Genomic DNA, 24,072 nt, shown 5'->3' with positions numbered 1-24,072 from the left:
CCCTGTAAAACTGATAGTCTAATAAAACAAACAATTTTTTTTTAAATATTCCAAGTTTACTTCAAACAATGTAAATCTGAAACATAAAACCATAAATAAAAAATATAAACATTTTTTCCATTTTTTTATAATAAACAATAACACTTTGTTTACATCTTATAAACAGATCAATATTCCATGTTGATGTGTGACACAGGAAAAAAGATCAATAGCCATAAGTGGCTTTATTGAAAAATCATTTAAAAATCACATTGACATCATTGTAAAATTTAAGTAACCGTCACTGATGCCTGGCTATAAATAAATTAAAGGGTTTTCCCACGAAGACACGTTATGCTCTATCCTCGGGATAGGGCCTAACTTGTTGATCAGTGTGGGTCCCCTGCAGATCACGAGAACTTGTTACTCAGCCATCTCCGTCACTTCCATAGAGATAAATGGAGCGGAACAGTCATTACATATGCTCCCATTTTAGTCAGAGGACCGGCGAGGGATCAGTTGGACACCTCATTGTCATGATCTGTGTAGGTCTCAGCACTGAGACCCACAGTGAGCAGCAAGTTAGGCCATATCCTGTAGATAGGGCCTAACTTGCCCTCGTGGGAAAACCGCTTTCTTGGAATAAATAAACTTTGCATTGATGTCAATGGGATTATTAACTGATAATTTCAATCTGTAGTGCAAAAGGAGCCTTACTCAATTTTGTCAATGTAATATAGCAAACAAAAAAGAAAATTTTATAAATTAACATAATTTATAGTAACTAAATAACTTTTAAAAAATTATTCAAGAGCAAAAAATTCTGCTGCATCATCGTCGCAGGGTTTGAAACCAACGTATTCGTTGTCTGGATCAGGATATGTACTTCTAACAGAATTCACGACACAGGATGGTATTGGTCGCCTGTTCCCGACTCCGAGAAATCCATGAATCCATGTAGTGAAAGCACGGTAGGCTGTTTTCCGAATACATATGACAATGTTTAAATAAACAGAAAATTAATTTTAGAAGTAGTAAAAAATAAAAACCATATTTAAAATTTACAATCACAATTTTTGGTATCAAGTAATACCTTATGTAAGATTTTCTCTAAATTTTGTAGACATTTTTTAACAATTTCATTTAAGATAATGGATCACATTTATTGTGATTATGATTTTTCAGAATATTTAATTTCAATACCGGTTTACAATTTTGCGTGGTGGTGGACGAAGAAATTGTCCTGCAAGCCGTACATTAATTGACCCAGTGTCTTGTCTCCGGCAGTAGATATTGAACAAATCATGTTCAATTATGCAAGTCGATGACTGCAGGTACGGCTTGACATTTTGAATCTCAAAGCAACATATGGATTCAATGTTAGTGGGCATAGGAACACAGTGGGGGTCATTTATTAAGGGCCCGATTCGCGTTTTCCCGACGTGTTACCCGAATATTTCCGTTTTGCGCCGCTTGTACTTAAATTGCCCCGGGATTTTGGCGCACGCGATCGGATTGTGGCGCATCGGCGCTGGCATGCGCGCGACGGAAATCGGGGGGCGTGGCCGAACGAAAACCCGACGTATTCGGAAAAACCGCCGCATTTAAAAACCGAAAATGTGTCGCATAAGGACCGCTTACCTTCACCTGGTCCAGCTCGGTGCATTCCGGCGCGATGAGTTTACTTTCAGCGCAGCAGCGCCACCTGGTGGACGGCGGAAGAACTACCTTATTAAATCCCGGCCGGACCCGAATCCAGAGCGGAGAAGCCGCCGCTGGAACGCGAATGGACCGGGTAAGTAAATTTGCCCCAGTGTGTACAAGTACACCATGAAATAGATCCTATCCTGTTTTCTTCTTCTTCTTCATGAAAAACTACATATCGAAGATTCTCACTTATGCGGGGGTTATCAGGGAAACACTGCAAGGTTGATGATCTTGATGACAACTGAAGATCTAATTCAGCAATTAAATCTTGCATCTAGAACAAATACAATTTTTTTAGTTGATATTCTAATTGCTGAATTGAATTTAAAGGCCCTGTTATAACTTACCTCCTGATCCAATTCAACTGTTGAGTTATTACCCGTTTGTTCGGTCTCCATATTTTGTTGGTACACTTCATGAATCCCAACCACTTCATTAATTGTAGAAGGAGACTCTAAAAACAGAGCCTAAAAGATTTGAATAAAATCAATATTAAAATCAAGAAAAAAAAATTGTAATTGATTGAAGAAATCTTAGTACACACGATGATGAATGTTTTTGATCCATGCCTTATTACGTCTACAGCTCATTCACACAGAGATAAGAGCTATTGGATAATAATAGCGGTGGTTTTGGTGGTAACCCTTGGAGTATATACAAGTTTTTCAACACCAAAAATGTGCTGAGCCCAGCACTTAAAAAAAATAATTATCTACTCATCCTCCGGCGGCCCCTATGCGCAGCGCGGCTCCTCCTCTGTCTTCCGCGCCTGTACAGCGTGGCCATGTTTTCTCCTTGCCAGCCGGGAGAGAATATGGCCGTACCCCTGCAGGCTGTTACAGAAAAAATAGGACAGGCATGGTAGACAGAAGAGGAGCCGTGCTGACATCGGGGAGCCATGCTGCGCATCAGGGCCGCCGGGGGGGTGAGTATATAATTATTTTCTTTTTAAGTGCTGGGCTGGGGCAGGCTGTATACTACTGGGGGCTTGCTGGATATATACTGGGGAGGTTGTGACCAATGCATTTCCCACCCTCGGCTTATACTCGAGTCAATAGGTTTTCACAGTTTTTTGTGGTAAAATTAGTGGTGTCGGCTTATACTCTGGTTGTCTTATACTCGAGTATATATGTTACTTATTTGACAAAAATTGAGTGATAAAAAATAGAAAAATCAACCATATTTACTAATACAACTTCTGTACTAACCTCAAGATTAAAATTCTCATCTTCTATATAACAACCAATGATATCATAATTTGTCTCAAATATAATGTCAGAATTATCACCAGCAGTAACACTGAACATAAGGTCTGACGGTAGAGACTGTAAAATAATGAGAGACAGATATTACAAGTTGAAAGAGTTACAGATTAAAAATAGAATTTTACATAAAAATAGATGTAATATTACCTGGCTGTTAGCATTGTTTGAAGATAGTTGATTAGTGTATAACTCTCCCGTTTCTTCGGATGTTGAAATAGAATTTTGTGTTGCCTATGAAAAATATAGATTTAAAAAAATGTCAATGGTTGTCTGTCTTTTTTAAAATTATGTTATTAAAATAAATAACTTACCATTTTTTTTTCACAAACTCAGATACTCTGTAATAAGATAAAATTAGAAAGATGTAATATAGATAATAGAGAGTCGTCCATAAAACTCCCATTTGCTTGCTTTATGTCGTTCTCTCTTTGCATATATTTTTTTGGTAGATGAATGATTTTTTCCCCATTATGTCTCCTAGAGTCGTTCATGCAGTGGACTACGACGTTGACTTGTGGATTTTCACTTTGAAATAAAATGGTTAACCAGGGTTTGTCTGGGGAGTTTTTATTTCAAATAAAAATATTTTTCCCAAAACTGTGTGTTTTTTTTAGACGAGTTGCAATGTCATGTTAGTAATGGCGCTGTCTAATAGACGGAGCTTATTACTAAGGACGGGGCTTAGTGTTAGGCGTAAAGGCTAAGCCCCTTATCCATTACCCCGGTACCCATTGCCACCAGGGGTGCCGGGAAGAGCCGGGTACAATCCAGTACCAAACCATCAAGGGATGGTTGGGTACTGGGGCGGCCACAGGCTGGTATTATTGGGCTGGAAAAGGCCAAAAAATGTGATCTATTCCACCACAGTAATGCCAGGCTGTAGCTGCTGTATTGTATCTAGCTGCTTGCAGAAAATAGGGGGGGACTCATGTGTTTTTTTTCCTATTATTTATTTATTAATATATGTATGTATATATATGTATGTATATATATACATCGAAACAGGCCCAGGTTTCACACTGAGTAATCTATATTAATAACTATATGTATAATATGACTGTTTTAGTGTCATTTTGTGCTATTTTGGTTGGTGGTGTGCCCCAGGATTTTCTAAGTATAAAAAGTGTGCCGCGGCTCAAAAAAGGTTGAAAATCACTGACCTAGAGGACAACAACAGCCAAGAGGAGGAAGCAGGACAACGTGAGAGGACGACAACCGCCAAGAGGAGGAAGCAGGACAACGTGAGAGGACAACAACAGCCAAGAGGAGGAAGCAGGACAACGTGAGAGGACAACAACAGCCAAGAGGAGGAAGCAGGACAACGTGAGAGGAAAACAACAGCCAAGAGGAGGAAGCAGGACAACGTGAGAGGACGACAACCGCCAAGAGGAGGAAGCAGGGCAACGTGAGAGGACAACACCAGCCAAGAGGAGGAAGCAGGGCAACGTGAGAGGACAACACCAGCCAAGAGGAGGAAGCAGGACAACGTGAGAGGACGACACCAGCCAAGAGGAGGAAGCAGGGCAACGTGAGAGGAAAACAACAGCCAAGAGGAGGAAGCAGGACAACGTGAGAGGACGACAACCGCCAAGAGGAGGAAGCAGGGCAACGTGAGAGGAAAACAACAGCCAAGAGGAGGAAGCAGGACAACGTGAGAGGACGACAACCGCCAAGAGGAGGAAGCAGGGCAACGTGAGAGGACAACACCAGCCAAGAAGAGAAAGCAGGACAACGTGAGAGGACAACACCAGCCAAGAGGAGGAAGCAGGGCAACGTGAGAGGACAACAACAGCCAAGAGGAGGAAGCAGGGCAACGTGAGAGGAAAACAACAGCCAAGAGGAGGAAGCAGGACAACGTGAGAGGACGACAACCGCCAAGAGGAGGAAGCAGGACAACGTGAGAGGACAACACCAGCCAAGAAGAGAAAGCAGGACAACGTGAGAGGACAACACCAGCCAAGAGGAGGAAGCAGGGCAACGTGAGAGGACAACACCAGCCAAGAGGAGGAAGCAGGGCAACGTGAGAGGACAACACCAGCCAAGAGGAGGAAGCAGGACAACGTGAGAGGACAACAACAGCCAAGAGGAGGAAGCAAGACAACGCGAGAGGACAACACCAGCCAAGAGGAGGAAGCAGGGCAACGTGAGAGGACAACACCAGCCAAGAGGAGGAAGCAGGACAACGTGAGAGGACAACACCAGCCAAGAGGAGGAAGCAGGGCAACGTGAGAGGACAACAACAGCCAAGAGGAGGAAGCAGGGGAATGTGAGAGACAACAACAGCCAAGAGGAGGAAGCAGGGCAACGTGAGAGAGACAACAGCCAAGAGGAGGAAGCAGGGCAACGTGAGAGGACAACAACAGCCAAGAGGAGGAAGCAGGGCAACGTGAGAGGACAACAACAGCCAAGAGGAGGAAGCAGGGCAACGTGAGAGGACAACAACAGCCAAGAGGAGGAAGCAGGGCAACGTGAGAGGACAACAACAGCCAAGAGGAGGAAGCAGGACAACGTGAGAGGACAACACCAGCCAAGAGGAGGAAGCAGGGCAACATGAGAGGACAACAACAGCCAAGAGGAGGAAGCAGGACAACGTGAGAGGACAACAACAGCCAAGAGGAGGAAGCAGGACAACGTGAGAGGACAACAACAGCCAAGAGGAGGAAGCAGGACAACGTGAGAGGACAACACCAGCCAAGAGGAGGAAGCAGGGCAACGTGAGAGGACAACAACAGCCAAGAGGAGGAAGCAGAGCAACATGAGAGGACAACACCAGCCAAGAGGAGGAAGCAGGACAACGTGAGAGAGACAACAACAGCTAAGAGGAGGAAGCAGGGCAACGTGAGAGGACAACAACAGCTAAGAGGAGGAAGCAGGGCAACGTGAGAGGACAACAACAGCCAAGAGGAGGAAGCAGGACAACGTGAGAGAGACAACAGCCAAGAGGAGGAAGCAGAACAACGTGCGAGGACAACACCAGCCAAGAGGAGGAAGCAAGGTCACGTGAGAGGACAACAACAGCTAAGAGGAGGAAGCAGGGCAACGTGAGAGGACAACAACAGCCAAGAGGAGGAAGCAGGACAACGTGAGAGGACGACACCAGCCAAGAGGAGGAAGCAGGACAACGTGAGAGGACGACACCAGCCAAGAGGAGGAAGCAGGGCAACGTGAGAGGACAACACCAGCCAAGAGGAGGAAGCAGAGCAACGTGAGAGGACAACACCAGCCAAGAGGAGGAAGCAGGACAACGTGAGAGGACAACACCAGCCAAGAGGAGGAAGCAGGACAACGTGAGAGGACAACAACAGCTAAGAGGAGGAAGCAGGGCAACGCGAGAGGACAACAACAGCCAAGAGGAGGAAGCAGGACAACGTGAGAGGACGACACCAGCCAAGAGGAGGAAGCAGGGCAACGTGAGAGGACAACACCAGCCAAGAGGAGGAAGCAGAGCAACGTGAGAGGACAACACCAGCCAAGAGGAGGAAGCAGGACAACGTGAGAGGACAACACCAGCCAAGAGGAGGAAGCAGAGCAACGTGAGAGGACAACACCAGCCAAGAGGAGGAAGCAGGACAACGTGAGAGGACAACACCAGCCAAGAGGAGGAAGCAGAGCAACGTGAGAGGACAACACCAGCCAAGAGGAGGAAGCAGAGCAACGTGAGAGGACAACAACAGCCAAGAGGAGGAAGCAGGGCAACGCGAGAGGACAACACCAGCCAAGAGGAGGAAGCAGGACAACGTGAGAGGACAACACCAGCCAAGAGGAGGAAGCAGGACAACGTAAGAGAGACAATTAGATCTATCCATCTATTTCCTGGTCCTCTGTTTCATATCAGGGCTGGACACTGCTACAAACTATCTCCACACGCTTGTCACTATTTGGGGTATGATCACAGCTGACACTGCTGTGTGACCATTTGATGCATTCTCAGAACTATTCACCAGTTTATAATTATTAAAAGATGTGTTTTCTCTGCAGAGAGTAAATGGTTAATATGTGATCACATCTGGTGAAAGAAATTTAAGATCCACAATCTGATTATATTCTTCCCGTCCCAGGACAATCATTTACAGATAAAAAAGCAGCTGCACAAAGTCTCTATAACGTTATTGCTCTGTGAGATAAGAGTGTTAGTCCTTTGTATATTACACGTTTCTCCATCTGTACATTTATACACTGCGGAGAATGACTGATCCAGTGCAGAGATCTGTATTACTGAGGTCATTGTACATGATGAGCCCCGGATATGATGAGTGACACATGTCATACACAATGTTACCTCTGTGGCCGAGCTCCTCCAGTACAGCGTCCAGGACCGGGGAACCATGATCCTTCCGTAATGCATGAAGACTGACCCACAACGTTATCACAGCTTCTCTTCCTCTCCGGAAAATATCCTGGAGTAAAGTCCGTGCCAAGGTGTTTCCATCATGTTCTAGACTCATGTATTTCTAGAAAGATCACAAGAAAGGTCAGACAAAAGGGACATTATACAAGGAGACAATACTAAGGGTTAATATACACAGATATTTAAAGGGAACCTACCACCAAATATCTACCTATAACGGTAGATCGGGTGGTAGGTGCATTGAAAGGACGTGAGGATAGAACTTTTAAAGGCTAATCGTCACATCCCCACAATCTTTTGATAACTTTTATTTCGCTAATATGTAAATTTTCTAAAGAAGCTACTGTGGTGTGGAGTAGTCGGAGCTGAGGCTACACGGCGCGGCTACTACACGCCCCAGTAGCCTCGTTTATCCACCTACCAGATAACTTCGGCGCGCAGCTCCTCATAGCTGCACGCCCTCGTCTGCGAAGACTACCGTCTGCGCATGCGCAGTGGCTCCAATGACTGCGCAGCCGCAGGCCTGCATGCGCAGACGGCAGGGCTCGCAGGCGAGGGCGTGCAGCTATGAGGAGCTACGCGCCGAAGTTATCTGGTAGGTGGATAAAAGAGGCTACTGGGGCGTGTAGTAGCCGCGCCGTGTAGCCTCAGCTCCGGCTACTCCACACCACAGTAGCCTCTTTAGAAAATTTACATATTAGCGAAATAAAAGTTATCAAAAGATTGTGGGGACTTGAGTATTAGCCCTTAAAAGGTCTATCCTCACGTCCTATAGATCCACCTACCGCCCGATCTACCTTTATAAGTAGATATGTGGTGGTAGGTTCCCTTTAATGTCTTCTCTATAATGTGCTGGTCCAGAGGAGAGGAATATATGGAATAGTTGGGGAGAAAATCCTGAATCCACAAGTAACAATCATAATATTTACCAGAATGTAATGACCCCCTTATGTATGTGTGGGGCAAGACGGGATAGCTACACTTATAATACTTACACAATATAATCTGCTATATAAGCCATAGGCCTGTAAAAGAAGGTTGTGAGCTTCCCGCAAAAATGGCAGCGAGGTCACGGCCCCCACTGAGGTCTATTGTGCGGTCACAGTGCGGCGAGAACATTGTGTGTCCTGCTACCATGACTGTGCAGGGATGGGAAGGGCGAGAGGCGCTGTACACGTGGCCTTACTCTGATAACCCGGAGATTCATCCCTGATAACACAGGGGGCACCTGTACACAACACAGGGGGCACCTGTACACAACACAGGGGGCACCTGTACACAACACAGGGGGCACCTGTACACAACACAGGGGGCACCTGTACACAACACAGGGGGCACCTGTACACAACACAGGGGGCACCTGTACACAACACAGGGGACACCTGTACATAACACAGGGGACACCTGTACATAACACAGGGGACACCTGTACATAACACAGGGGACACCTGTACATAACACAGGGGACACCTGTACATAACACCTGATAACACAGGGGATACCTGTATATAACACCTGATAACACAGGGGACACCTGTATATAACACTGGCACATCATGTTCTCTCACCTCCAGATCTGGGATATTTCGGGAGATCAGCTCATGTAGAAGTGATTGATTCCTCCAGTTCTCCACAATGTAGATCAGATCCTCGTGGAAATATTCATACGTCATCCTCAGGACATGATGTGGATAGTGACAAAGCTGCTGGTAAAACTTCTGGGTCTCATCATCTGAATATGAGGGAGACACAAGGATGAAATCTTCCAGGACATGCAGAGGACGGTCAGCAGTGGATATCAGTACAGAAATGTCATTGTGCTGCCAGGGGAACCCGGCACAGGCCAGGAAAGACACTGGTATAGTATAGTATGAGCCGTAATATCATATACACAATACACAGATACCACTACAAGGACACAGTATGGAGGTAATATCCCCATCACTGCCTCCTGTATACATGTAATGTACATAACACACATATCATATACACAATACACAGATACCACTATAAGGACACAGTATGGAGGTAATATCCCCATCTCTGCCCCCTGTATACATGTAATGTACATAACACACATATCATATACACAATACACAGATACCACTATAAGGACACAGTATGGAGGTAATATCCCCCATCACTGCCTCCTGTATACATGTAATGTACATAACACACATATCATATACACAATACACAGATACCACTATAAGGACACAGTATGGAGGTAATATCCCCATCACTGCCCCTGTATACATGTAATGTACATAACACACATATCATATACACAATACACAGATACCACTACAAGGACACAGTATGGAGGTAATATCCCCATCACTGCCTCCTGTATACATGTAATGTACATAACACACATATCATATACACAATACACAGATACCACTATAAGGACACAGTATGGAGGTAATATCCCCATCTCTGCCCCCTGTATACATGTAATGTACATAACACACATATCATATACACAATACACAGATACCACTATAAGGACACAGTATGGAGGTAATATCCCCCATCACTGCCTCCTGTATACATGTAATGTACATAACACACATATCATATACACAATACACAGATACCACTATAAGGACACAGTATGGAGGTAATATCCCCATCACTGCCCCTGTATACATGTAATGTACATAACACACATATCATATACACAATACACAGATACCACTATAAGGACACAGTATGGAGGTAATATCCCCATCACTGCCCCCTGTATACATGTAATGTACATAACACACATATCATATACACAATACACAGATACCACTATAAGGACACAGTATGGAGGTAATATCCCCCATCACTGCCTCCTGTATACATGTAATGTACATAACACACATATCATATACACAATACACAGATACCACTATAAGGACACAGTATGGAGGTAATATCCCCATCACTGCCCCTGTATACATGTAATGTACATAACACACATATCATATACACAATACACAGATACCACTATAAGGACACAGTATGGAGGTAATATCCCCATCACTGCCCCCTGTATACATGTAATGTACATAACACACATATCATATACACAATACACAGATACCACTATAAGGACACAGTATGGAGGTAATATCCCCATCACTGCCCCCTGTATACATGTAATGTACATAACACACATATCATATACACAATACACAGATACCACTATAAGGACACAGTATGGAGGTAATATCCCCATCACTGCCCCCTGTATACATGTAATGTACATAACACACATATCATATACACAATACACAGATACCACTATAAGGACACAGTATGGAGGTAATATCCTCATCACTGCCTCCTGTATACATGTAATGTACATAACACACACATATCATATACACAATACACAGATACCACTATAAGGACACAGTATGGAGGTAATATCCCCATCACTGCCCCCTGTATACATGTAATGTACATAACACACATATCATATACACAATACACAGATACCACTATAAGGACACAGTATGGAGGTAATATCCCCATCACTGCCTCCTGTATACATGTAATGTACATAACACACATATCATATACACAATACACAGATACCACTATAAGGACACAGTATGGAGGTAATATCCCCATCACTGCCCCCTATATACATGTAATGTACAAAACACACATATCATATACACAATACACAGATACCACTATAAGGACACAGTATGGAGGTAATATCCCCATCACTGCCTCCTGTATACATGTAATGTACATAACACACATATCATATACACAATACACAGATACCACTATAAGGACACAGTATGGAGGTAATATCCTCATCACTGCCTCCTGTATACATGTAATGTACATAACACATATCATATACACAATACACAGATACCACTATAAGGACACAGTATGGAGGTAATATCCCCATCACTGCCTCCTGTATACATGTAATGTACATAACACACATATCATATACACAATACACAGATACCACTATAAGGACACAGTATGGAGGTAATATCCCCATCACTGCCCCCTGTATACATGTAATGTACATAACACACACATATCATATACACAATACACAGATACCACTATAAGGACACAGTATGGAGGTAATATCCTCATCACTGCCTCCTGTATACATGTAATGTACATAACACACACATATCATATACACAATACACAGATACCACTATAAGGACACAGTATGGAGGTAATATCCCCATCACGGCCCCCTGTATACATGTAATGTACATAACACACATATCATATACACAATACACAGATACCACTATAAGGACACAGTATGGAGGTAATATCCTCATCACTGCTCCCTGTATACATGTAATGTACATAACACACAGTCATATCATATACACAATACACAGATACCACTATAAGGACACAGTATGGAGGTAATATCCCCATCACTGCCCCCTGTATACATGTAATGTACATAACACACATATCATATACACAATACACAGATACCACTATAAGGACACAGTATGGAGGTAATATCCTCATCACTGCCCCTGTATACATGTAATGTACATAACACACATATCATATACACAATACACAGATACCACTATAAGGGCACAGTATGGAGTTAATATCCCCATCACTGCCTCCTGTATACATGTAATGTACATAACACACATATCATATACACAATACACAGATACCACTATAAGGACACAGTATGGAGGTAATATCCCCATCACTGCCCCCTGTATACATGTAATGTACATAACACACATATCATATACACAATACACAGATACCACTATAAGGACACAGTATGGAGGTAATATCCCCATCACTGCCCCCTGTATACATGTAATGTACATAACACACAGTTATATCATATACACAATACACAGATACCACTACAAGGACACAGTATGGAGGTAATATCCCCATCACTGCCCCCTGTATACATGTAATGTACATAACACACATATCATATACACAATACACAGATACCACTATAAGGACACAGTATGGAGGTAATATCCCCATCACTGCCTCCTGTATACATGTAATGTACATAACACACAGTCATATACACAATACACAGATACCACTATAAGGACACAGTATGGAGGTAATATCCCCCATCACTGCCCCCTGTATACATGTAATGTACATAACACACATATCATATACACAATACACAGATACCACTATAAGGACACAGTATGGAGGTAATATCCCCCATCACTGCCTCCTGTATACATGTAATGTACATAACACACAGTCATATCATATACACAATACACAGATACCACTATAAGGACACAGTATGGAGGTAATATCCCCATCACTGCCTCCTGTATACATGTAATGTACATAACACACATATCATATACACAATACACAGATACCACTATAAGGACACAGTATGGAGGTAATATCCCCATCACTGCATCCTGTATACCTGTAATGTACATAACACACAGTCATATCATATACACAATACACAGATACCACTATAAGGACACAGTATGGAGGTAATATCCTCATCACTGCCTCCTGTATACATGTAATGTACATAACACACATATCATATACACAATACACAGATACCACTATAAGGACACAGTATGGAGGTAATATCCCTCATCACTGCCCCCTGTATACATGTAATGTACATAACACACATATCATATACACAATACACAGATACCACTATAAGGACACAGTATGGAGGTAATATCCCCATCACTGCCCCCTGTATACATGTAATGTACATAACACACATATCATATACACAATACACAGATACCACTATAAGGACACAGTATGGAGGTAATATCCCCATCACTGCCTCCTGTATACATGTAATGTACATAACACACACATATCATATACACAATACACAGATACCACTATAAGGACACAGTATGGAGGTAATATCCTCATCACTGCCCCCTGTATACATGTAATGTACATAACACACACATATCATATACACAATACACAGATACCACTATAAGGACACAGTATGGAGGTAATATCCCCCATCACTGCCCCCTGTATACATGTAATGTACATAACACACATATCATATACACAATACACAGATACCACTATAAGGACACAGTATGGAGGTAATATCCCCCATCACTGCCTCCTGTATACATGTAATGTACATAACACACATATCATATACACAATACACAGACACCACTATAAGGACACAGTATGGAGGTAATATCCCCATCACTGCCGCCTGTATACATGTAATGTACATAACACACATATCATATACACAATACACAGATACCACTATAAGGACACAGTATGGAGGTAATATCCCCATCACTGCCCCCTGTATACATGTAATGTACATAACACACAGTCATATCATATACACAATACACAGATACCACTATAAGGACACAGTATGGAGGTAATATCCCCATCACTGCCCCTGTATACATGTAATGTACATAACACACATATATCATATACACAATACACAGATATCACTATAAGGACACAGTATGGAGGTAATATCCCCCATCACTGCCTCCTGTATACATGTAATGTACATAACACACATATCATATACACAATACACAGATACCACTATAAGGACACAGTATGGAGGTAATATCCCCATCACTGCCTCCTGTATACATGTAATGTACATAACACACATATCATATACACAATACACAGATACCACTATAAGGACACAGTATGGAGGTAATATCCCCATCACTGCCTCCTGTATACATGTAATGTACATAACACACACATATCATATACACAATACACAGATACCACTATAAGGACACAGTATGGAGGTAATATCCCCATCACTGCCCCCTGTATACATGTAATGTACATAACACACATATCATATACACAATACACAGATACCACTATAAGGACACAGTATGGAGGTAATATCCCCATCACTGCCCCTGTATACATGTAATGTACATAACACACATATATCATATACACAATACACAGATATCACTATAAGGACACAGTATGGAGGTAATATCCCCCATCACTGCCTCCTGTATACATGTAATGTACATAACACACATATCATATACACAATACACAGATACCACTATAAGGACACAGTATGGAGGTAATATCCCCATCACTGCCTCCTGTATACATGTAATGTACATAACACACATATCATATACACAATACACAGATACCACTATAAGGACACAGTATGGAGGTAATATCCCCATCACTGCCCCCTGTATACATGTAATGTACATAACACACATATCATATACACAATACACAGATACCACTATAAGGACACAGTATGGAGGTAATATCCCCATCACTGCCTCCTGTATACATGTAATGTACATAACACACAGTCATATACACAATACACAGATACCACTATAAGGTCACAGTATGGAGGTAATATCCCCATCACTGCCTCCTGTATACATGTAATGTACATAACACACATATCATATACACAATACACAGATACCACTATAAGGACACAGTATGGAGGTAATATCCCCCATCACTGCCCCCTGTATACATGTAATGTACATAACACACATATCATATACACAATACACAGATACCACTATAAGGACACAGTATGGAGGTAATATCCCCATCACTGCCTCCTGTATACATGTAATGTACATAACACACATATCATATACACAATACACAGATACCACTATAAGGACACAGTATGGAGATAATATCCTCATCACTGCCTCCTGTATACATGTAATGTACATAACACACATATCATATACACAATACACAGATACCACTATAAGGACACAGTATGGAGGTAATATCCTCATCACTGCCCCCTGTATACATGTAATGTACATAACACACAGTCATATACACAATACACAGATACCACTATAAGGACACAGTATGGAGGTAATATCCTCATCACTGCCCCCTGTATACATGTAATGTACATAACACACATATCATATACACAATACACAGATACCACTATAAGGACACAGTATGGAGGTAATATCCTCATCACTGCCCCCTGTATACATGTAATGTACATAACACACATATCATATACACAATACACAGATACCACTATAAGGACACAGTATGGAGGTAATATCCCCATCACTGCCTCCTGTATACATGTAATGTACATAACACACATATCATATACACAATACACAGATACCACTATAAGGACACAGTATGGAGGTAATATCCCCATCACTGCCTCCTGTATACATGTAATGTACATAACACACATATCATATACACAATACACAGATACCACTATAAGGACACAGTATGGAGGTAATATCCCCATCACTGCCTCCTGTATACATGTAATGTACATAACACACATATCATATACACAATACACAGATACCACTATAAGGACACAGTATGGAGGTAATATCCCCATCACTGCCTCCTGTATACATGTAATGTACATAACACACATATCATATACACAATACACAGATATCACTATAAGGACACAGTATGGAGGTAATATCCTCATCACTGCCCCCTGTATACATGTAATGTACATAACACACATATCATATACACAATACACAGATACCACTATAAGGACACAGTATGGAGGTAATATCCCCATCACTGCCACCTGTATACATGTAATGTACATAACACACAGTCATAGCATATACACAATACACAGATACCACTATAAGGACACAGTATGGAGGTAATATCCCCATCACTGCCGCCTGTATACATGTAATGTACATAACACACATATCATATACACAATACACAGATACCACTATAAGGACACAGTATGGAGGTAATATCCCCATCACTGCCTCCTGTATACATGTAATGTACATAACACACATATCATATACACAATACACAGATACCACTATAAGGACACAGTATGGAGGTAATATCCTCATCACTGCCCCCTGTATACATGTAATGTACATAACACACATATCATATACACAATACACAGATACCACTATAAGGACACAGTATGGAGGTAATATACCCATCACTGCCCCCTGTATACATGTAATGTACATAACACACACATATCATATACACAATACACAGATACCACTATAAGGACACAGTATGGAGGTAATATCCCCATCACTGCCCCCTGTATACATGTAATGTACATAACACACATATCATATACACAATACACAGATACCACTATAAGGACACAGTATGGAGGTAATATCCCCATCACTGCCCCCTGTATACATGTAATGTACATAACACACACATACCATATACACAATACACAGATACCACTATAAGGGCACAGTATGGAGGTAATATCCCCATCACTGCCTCCTGTATACATGTAATGTACATAACACACACATATCATATACACAATACACAGATACCACTATAAGGACACAGTATGGAGGTAATATCCCCATCACTGCCCCCTGTATACATGTAATGTACATAACACACATATCATATACACAATACACAGATACCACTATAAGGACACAGTATGGAGGTAATATCCCCATCACTGCCCCCTGTATACATGTAATGTACATAACACACATATCATATACACAATACACAGATACCACTATAAGGACACAGTATGGAGGTAATATCCCCATCACTGCCACCTGTATACATGTAATGTACATAACACACAGTCATAGCATATACACAATACACAGATACCACTATAAGGACACAGTATGGAGGTAATATCCCCATCACTGCCACCTGTATACATGTAATGTACATAACACACAGTCATAGCATATACACAATACACAGATACCACTATAAGGACACAGTATGGAGGTAATATCCTCATCACTGCCCCCTGTATACATGTAATGTACATAACACACACAAATCATATACACAATACACAGATACCACTATAAGGACACAGTATGGAGGTAATATCCCCATCACTGCCCCCTGTATACATGTAATGTACATAACACACATATCATATACACAATACACAGATACCACTATAAGGACACAGTATGGAGGTAATATCCTCATCACTGCCCCCTGTATACATGTAATGTACATAACACACATATCATATACACAATACACAGATACCACTATAAGGACACAGTATGGAGGTAATATACCCATCACTGCCCCCTGTATACATGTAATGTACATAACACACACATATCATATACACAATACACAGATACCACTATAAGGACACAGTATGGAGGTAATATCCCCATCACTGCCCCCTGTATACATGTAATGTACATAACACACATATCATATACACAATACACAGATACCACTATAAGGACACAGTATGGAGGTAATATCCCCCATCACTGCCCCTGTATACATGTAATGTACATAACACACATAGCATATACACAATACACAGATACCACTATAAGGACACAGTATGGAGGTACTATCCCCATCACTGCCCCCTGTATACATGTAATGTACATAACACACACATACCATATACACAATACACAGATACCACTATAAGGGCACAGTATGGAGGTAATATCCCCATCACTGCCTCCTGTATACATGTAATGTACATAACACACACATATCATATACACAATACACAGATACCACTATAAGGACACAGTATGGAGGTAATATCCTCATCACTGCCCCTGTATACATGTAATGTACATAACACACACATATCATATACACAATACACAGATATCACTATAAGGACACAGTATGGAGGTAATATCCCCATCACTGCCCCCTGTATACATGTAATGTACATAACACACATATCATATACACAATACACAGATACCACTATAAGGACACAGTATGGAGGTAATATCCCCATCACTGCCTCCTGTATACATGTAATGTACATAACACACATATCATATACACAATACACAGATACCACTATAAGGACACAGTATGGAGGTAATATCCCCCATCACTGCCTCCTGTATACATGTAATGTACATAACACACATATCATATACACAATACACAAATATCACTATAAGGACACAGTATGGAGGTAATATCCCCATCACTGCCCCCTGTATACATGTAATGTACATAACACACATATCATATACACAATACACAGATACCACTATAAGGACACAGTATGGAGGTAATATCCCCCATCACTGCCTCCTGTATACATGTAATGTACATAACACACATATCATATACACAATACACAGATACCACTATAAGGACACAGTATGGAGGTAATATCCCCATCTCTGCCCCCTGTATACATGTAATGTACATAACACACATATCATATACACAATACACAGATACCACTATAAGGACACAGTATGGAGGTAATATCCCCATCACTGCCTCCTGTATACATGTAATGTACATAACACACAGTCATATCATATACACAATACACAGATACCACTATAAGGACACAGTATGGAGGTAATATCCCCATCACTGCCTCCTGTATACATGTAATGTACATAACACACAGTCATATACACAATACACAGATACCACTATAAGGACACAGTATGGAGGTAATATCCTCATCACTGCCCCCTGTATACATGTAATGTACATAACACACATATCATATACACAATACACAGATACCACTATAAGGACACAGTATGGAGGTAATATCCCCATCACTGCCCCCTGTATACATGTAATGTACATAACACACACATATCATATACACAATACACAGATACCACTATAAGGACACAGTATGGAGGTAATATCCCCATCACTGCCTCCTGTATACATGTAATGTACATAACACACACATATCATATACACAATACACAGATACCACTATAAGGACACAGTATGGAGGTAATATCCCCATCACTGCCCCCTGTATACATGTAATGTACATAACACACATATCATATACACAATACACAGATACCACTATAAGGACACAGTATGGAGGTAATATCCCCATCACTGCCCCCTGTATACATGTAATGTACATAACACACATATCATATACACAATACACAGATACCACTATAAGGACACAGTATGGAGGTAATATCCCCCATCACTGCCTCCTGTATACATGTAATGTACATAACACACATATCATATACACAATACACAAATATCACTATAAGGACACAGTATGGAGGTAATATCCCCATCACTGCCCCCTGTATACATGTAATGTACATAACACACATATCATATACACAATACACAGATACCACTATAAGGACACAGTATGGAGGTAATATCCCCCATCACTGCCTCCTGTATACATGTAATGTACATAACACACATATCATATACACAATACACAGATACCACTATAAGGACACAGTATGGAGGTAATATCCCCATCTCTGCCCCCTGTATACATGTAATGTACATAACACACATATCATATACACAATACACAGATACCACTATAAGGACACAGTATGGAGGTAATATCCCCATCACTGCCTCCTGTATACATGTAATGTACATAACACACAGTCATATCATATACACAATACACAGATACCACTATAAGGACACAGTATGGAGGTAATATCCCCATCACTGCCTCCTGTATACATGTAATGTACATAACACACAGTCATATCATATACACAATACACAGATACCACTATAAGGACACAGTATGGAGGTAATATCCCCATCACTGCCCCCTGTATACATGTAATGTACATAACACACACATATCATATACACAATACACAGATACCACTATAAGGACACAGTATGGAGGTAATATCCCCATCACTGCCCCCTGTATACATGTAATGTACATAACACACACATATCATATACACAATACACAGATACCACTATAAGGACACAGTATGGAGGTAATATCCTCATCACTGCCTCCTGTATACATGTAATGTACATAACACACATATCATATACACAATACACAGATACCACTATAAGGACACAGTATGGAGGTAATATCCCCATCACTGCCCCCTGTATACATGTAATGTACATAACACACAGTCATATCATATACACAATACACAGATACCACTATAAGGACACAGTATGGAGGTAATATCCCCATCACTGCCCCCTGTATACATGTAATGTACATAGCACACACATATCATATACACAATACACAGATACCACTATAAGGACACAGTATGGAGGTAATATCCCCATCACTGCCTCCTGTATACATGTAATGTACATAACACACATATCATATACACAATACACAGATACCACTATAAGGACACAGTATGGAGGTAATATCCCCATCACTGCCCCCTGTATACATGTAATGTACATAACACACATATCATATACACAATACACAGATACCACTATAAGGACACAGTATGGAGGTAATATCCCCATCACTGCCCCTGTACACATGTAATGTACATAACACACATATCATATACACAATACACAGATACCACTATAAGGACACAGTATGGAGGTAATATCCCCATCACTGCCTCCTGTATACATGTAATGTACATAACACACAGTTATATCATATACACAATACACAGATACCACTATAAGGACACAGTATGGAGGTAATATCCCATCACTGCCTCCTGTATACATGTAATGTACATAACACACATATCATATACACAATACACAGATACCACTATAAGGACACAGTATGGAGGTAATATCCCCATCACTGCCTCCTGTATACATGTAATGTACATAACACAATACACAGATACCACTATAAGGACACAGTATGGAGGTAATATCCTCATCACTGCCCCTGTATACATGTAATGTACATAACACACATATCATATACACAATACACAGATACCACTATAAGGACACAGTATGGAGGTAATATCCTCATCACTGCCCCCTGTATACATGTAATGTACATAACACACACATATCATATACACAATACACAGATACCACTATAAGGACACAGTATGGAGGTAATATCCCCATCACTGCCCCCTGTATACATGTAATGTACATAACACATATCATATACACAATACACAGATACCACTATAAGGACACAGTATGGAGGTAATATCCCCATCACTGCCTCCTGTATACATGTAATGTACATAACACACACATATCATATACACAATACACAGATACCACTATAAGGGCACAATATGGAGGTAATATCCCCCATCACTGCCCCCTGTATACATGTAATGTACATAACACACATATCATATACACAATACACAGATACCACTATAAGGACACAGTATGGAGGTAATATCCTCATCACTGCCCCTGTATACATGTAATGTACATAACACACACATATCATATACACAATACACAGATACCACTATAAGGACACAGTATGGAGGTAATATCCCCCATCACTGCCCCCTGTATACATGTAATGTACATAACACACATATCATATACACAATACACAGATACCACTATAAGGACACAGTATGGAGGTATTATCCTCATCACTGCCCCTGTATACATGTAATGTACATAACACACACATATCATATACACAATACACAGATACCACTATAAGGACACAGTATGGAGGTAATACTCTGGATACATGTAGGGTCAGGAGGTAAGAGCTCTCCATAAGGAGACTTGCTGCCATTGATGCTGCAGGAAGAAGTTCTGGGAGATATGGGAATATGTTTTCCAGGATGAGATAAGGAAAACATTGCCTCTTAGTTACCTTGATGGTCATTGTAACATAAAGCATAAATCTCAGAACATGTAATTGCAGCCGGATGTGAGAACAGCAGTGATATCATATCAGTAATAGTGTAAGAAGTAGAAGAGCCGGAGGAAGACAGCGGGAGAATCTTACCATCACTGGGAGATATAATATTCATCTCTGATCCTCAATAGATAATAAATCCTGCAAGACACAAAACCTTCATTACATGTGGAAGAAACATTTACCCCATTACATGACAGAACATCTCCCCTCCCCCACACCCTGACACCTTCTCTATACACAGAGGGATGTGGATGAGGCTTGTTGTCAGCAGTGACCAATTTTTAGTCTTTCTTAGAAATTCATCAGCTGCGGTTTCCTCCATAGATCACTTTAGGAGGGGGAAAAGTTCTATAGTTCCTTCCTCTACCTGTGTCCTCCTATTAACTACATGTGATTCCCTTAGGGCAGACAGTTATCTTATATTTATTTAAAAAAAAAAAAACTTTAAATATTTATATATTTTGACCAATTTTTTTTAATTTTGTAACATTTCATCCACATGAGGAGACATTCCCTTTTCTATGTGTTGCATGTATTTTCCCATTACTATCTGCAAATACATTTTCCAAGGTGAGATAAGAAAACATTGCCTCTTGGCTTCCTTACAGGCAGCTCCCTCTAGATCAACTATGACTTACAAGAAACCTAGTGACATGATGTGGGATAATAGCCAGACTAATCAAAAGGTTATCAAAATGATATTCATGAAAATGTCAGCTCATTCCCCCAGAAAATGACACATTTCGCACTGTTTTTACGTGTTACCGTGTGTTTGGATGGTTTTACAACATTTTTCTTCATGGAAAGTGGAAGTGTAAGCACCAGTGACGACACTTTCACAGCTGCTTCCACTTTCATAAATTTAGAAAAACTATTTCAAAACTAGCCAAACGCATGGTAAACATGGTACAACCTGTTTATCTATTAAGATAATTGGGAAAAACTAGCAAAAACGCATGCTTTTGTAAATGGCACCGAAAAAGGCCTGATAAAATAACGGACCAAAAGCGCCACGTGTGGCATCAATGTATGCTTTTTGTAAACGCAATGTTGACAACAATCTAATAAGGCGCAGCTCTTCTTCAGCTGTTTGAAAACGCACGTGTTAAATGCAAACAAAATGCACCGTGTGACCGCACCCTTCGAGTTGCTAGTAATACCAGGGCTCATGTGTCTCGACTCATAGATTTTTAATGTTTTTATTGCCATCCTGTTGTAAATAAGATCTCCCTGTTTTTATCAATCTGTTGTTTTAGTTTTTTTAATATCCTTTGATGATCACTGCCGGGTGTATAAAATGCTGTGAATTTTCAGTTTCATGCATAACATCATGTCTGACGAAGAGAACTAGTATTCTCCAAAGCTCCACCAATATATACAGGCAGTCCCCGGGTTACATACCAGATAGGGTCTGTAGGTTTGTTCTTAAGCGGAGTTTGTATGTAAGTCGGAACTGTATATTTTATCATTGTAACCCCCAGCCAGAACTTTTTTTGGTCTCTGTGACAATTGGATTTTCAATGCAATTTCAATGCGTTTTTCACGCAAAAAAAACGCGCGTGTGTGCGTGAAAAAAATGCAAGTCTGAAAAGACCCATTGGTTACAATGGGTCAGAGTGCAATGCAAGTTCTGCGCGTCAAAAGCACGCGCAGAAAACGCGCATGAAAAACGCAAGTGTGAAAGGGGCCTCACAATCAGCTTTGAGGAGGCTTTATGTGCAGTTTTGTCAATTAAACCGGTGAAAGACATGAACTGAACGAGTGAATGACATTTGTGGAGCAGGTTTACCCTTCAAAATCAAATTCACCCGTTCAGTTCATGTCTTTCACCTGTTTAAATGACAAAACTGCAACTAAAACCTCCTCAAAGCTGATTTTGAAAAAACGCGTTTGCATCACGTTCTTGGGGGCTCCGTTTTTATGACTGTCACCGTGCACTCCAAATAACCCCTCTGCTTTATATTTTAGTTCGGTACGATCGCGGTGATACTAAATTTATATATATAGGTTTTATTGCATTTTAATACATTTTCAAAAGTTAAAGGAAACCTACCATTTCAAATGGTAGGTTTAAGCTGTAAACACCGAGCACC

At 40.9% G+C, this 24,072-nt stretch overlaps 1 protein-coding gene across 12 annotated transcripts; it reads right to left on the bottom strand.

Moving 5' to 3' along the window:
• Positions 1-74: 74 nt before the first annotated feature.
• LOC140069252 (uncharacterized) lies at positions 75-22,133 on the bottom strand. Of its 12 annotated transcripts, none has more exons than XM_072114730.1 (7): positions 8,868-9,007; positions 7,231-7,402; positions 3,263-3,289; positions 3,099-3,182; positions 2,895-3,011; positions 2,034-2,153; positions 76-1,960 (listed from the first exon to the last, which is right to left on the bottom strand). In XM_072114730.1, exons 3-7 carry the CDS (start codon positions 3,263-3,265, stop codon positions 1,712-1,714), a joined length of 573 nt encoding a protein of 190 aa, XP_071970831.1. In that variant the 5' UTR covers positions 3,266-3,289; positions 7,231-7,402; positions 8,868-9,007; the 3' UTR covers positions 76-1,711. The 12 variants fall into 12 exon arrangements, 6 of the variants coding, with proteins under 6 accessions (XP_071970836.1, XP_071970831.1, XP_071970833.1 ...); XR_011848754.1 differs by adding an exon at positions 22,067-22,133 and having other exon boundaries at positions 77-2,153; positions 8,868-9,031; XM_072114732.1 differs by lacking the exon at positions 3,099-3,182.
• Positions 22,134-24,072: the final 1,939 nt, after the last annotated feature.

This window comes from Engystomops pustulosus, chromosome 7 (genome assembly GCF_040894005.1).
Source record: "Engystomops pustulosus chromosome 7, aEngPut4.maternal, whole genome shotgun sequence".
NCBI classification, from domain to species: Eukaryota; Metazoa; Chordata; class Amphibia; order Anura; family Leptodactylidae; genus Engystomops; species Engystomops pustulosus.
The sequence above is the reverse complement of the archived record's forward strand: the minus strand, read 5'-3'. Positions and strand labels throughout refer to the sequence as shown.

Bases quoted from the DNA above. Each gene is read 5' to 3' on its own strand.
- LOC140069252 (XM_072114729.1), bottom strand. From the start codon at position 7,296: ATGCATTACGGAAGGATCATGGTTCCCCGGTCCTGGACGCTGTACTGG. The intron at 3,183-7,230 runs GTAACATTGTGT...TATTTTTCATAG, and splicing joins GGAGGAGCTCGGCCACAGAG to GCAACACAAAATTCTATTTC. The intron at 1,961-2,033 runs GTAAGTTATAAC...TATTTGTTCTAG, and splicing joins CAGTTGAATTGGATCAGGAG to ATGCAAGATTTAATTGCTGA.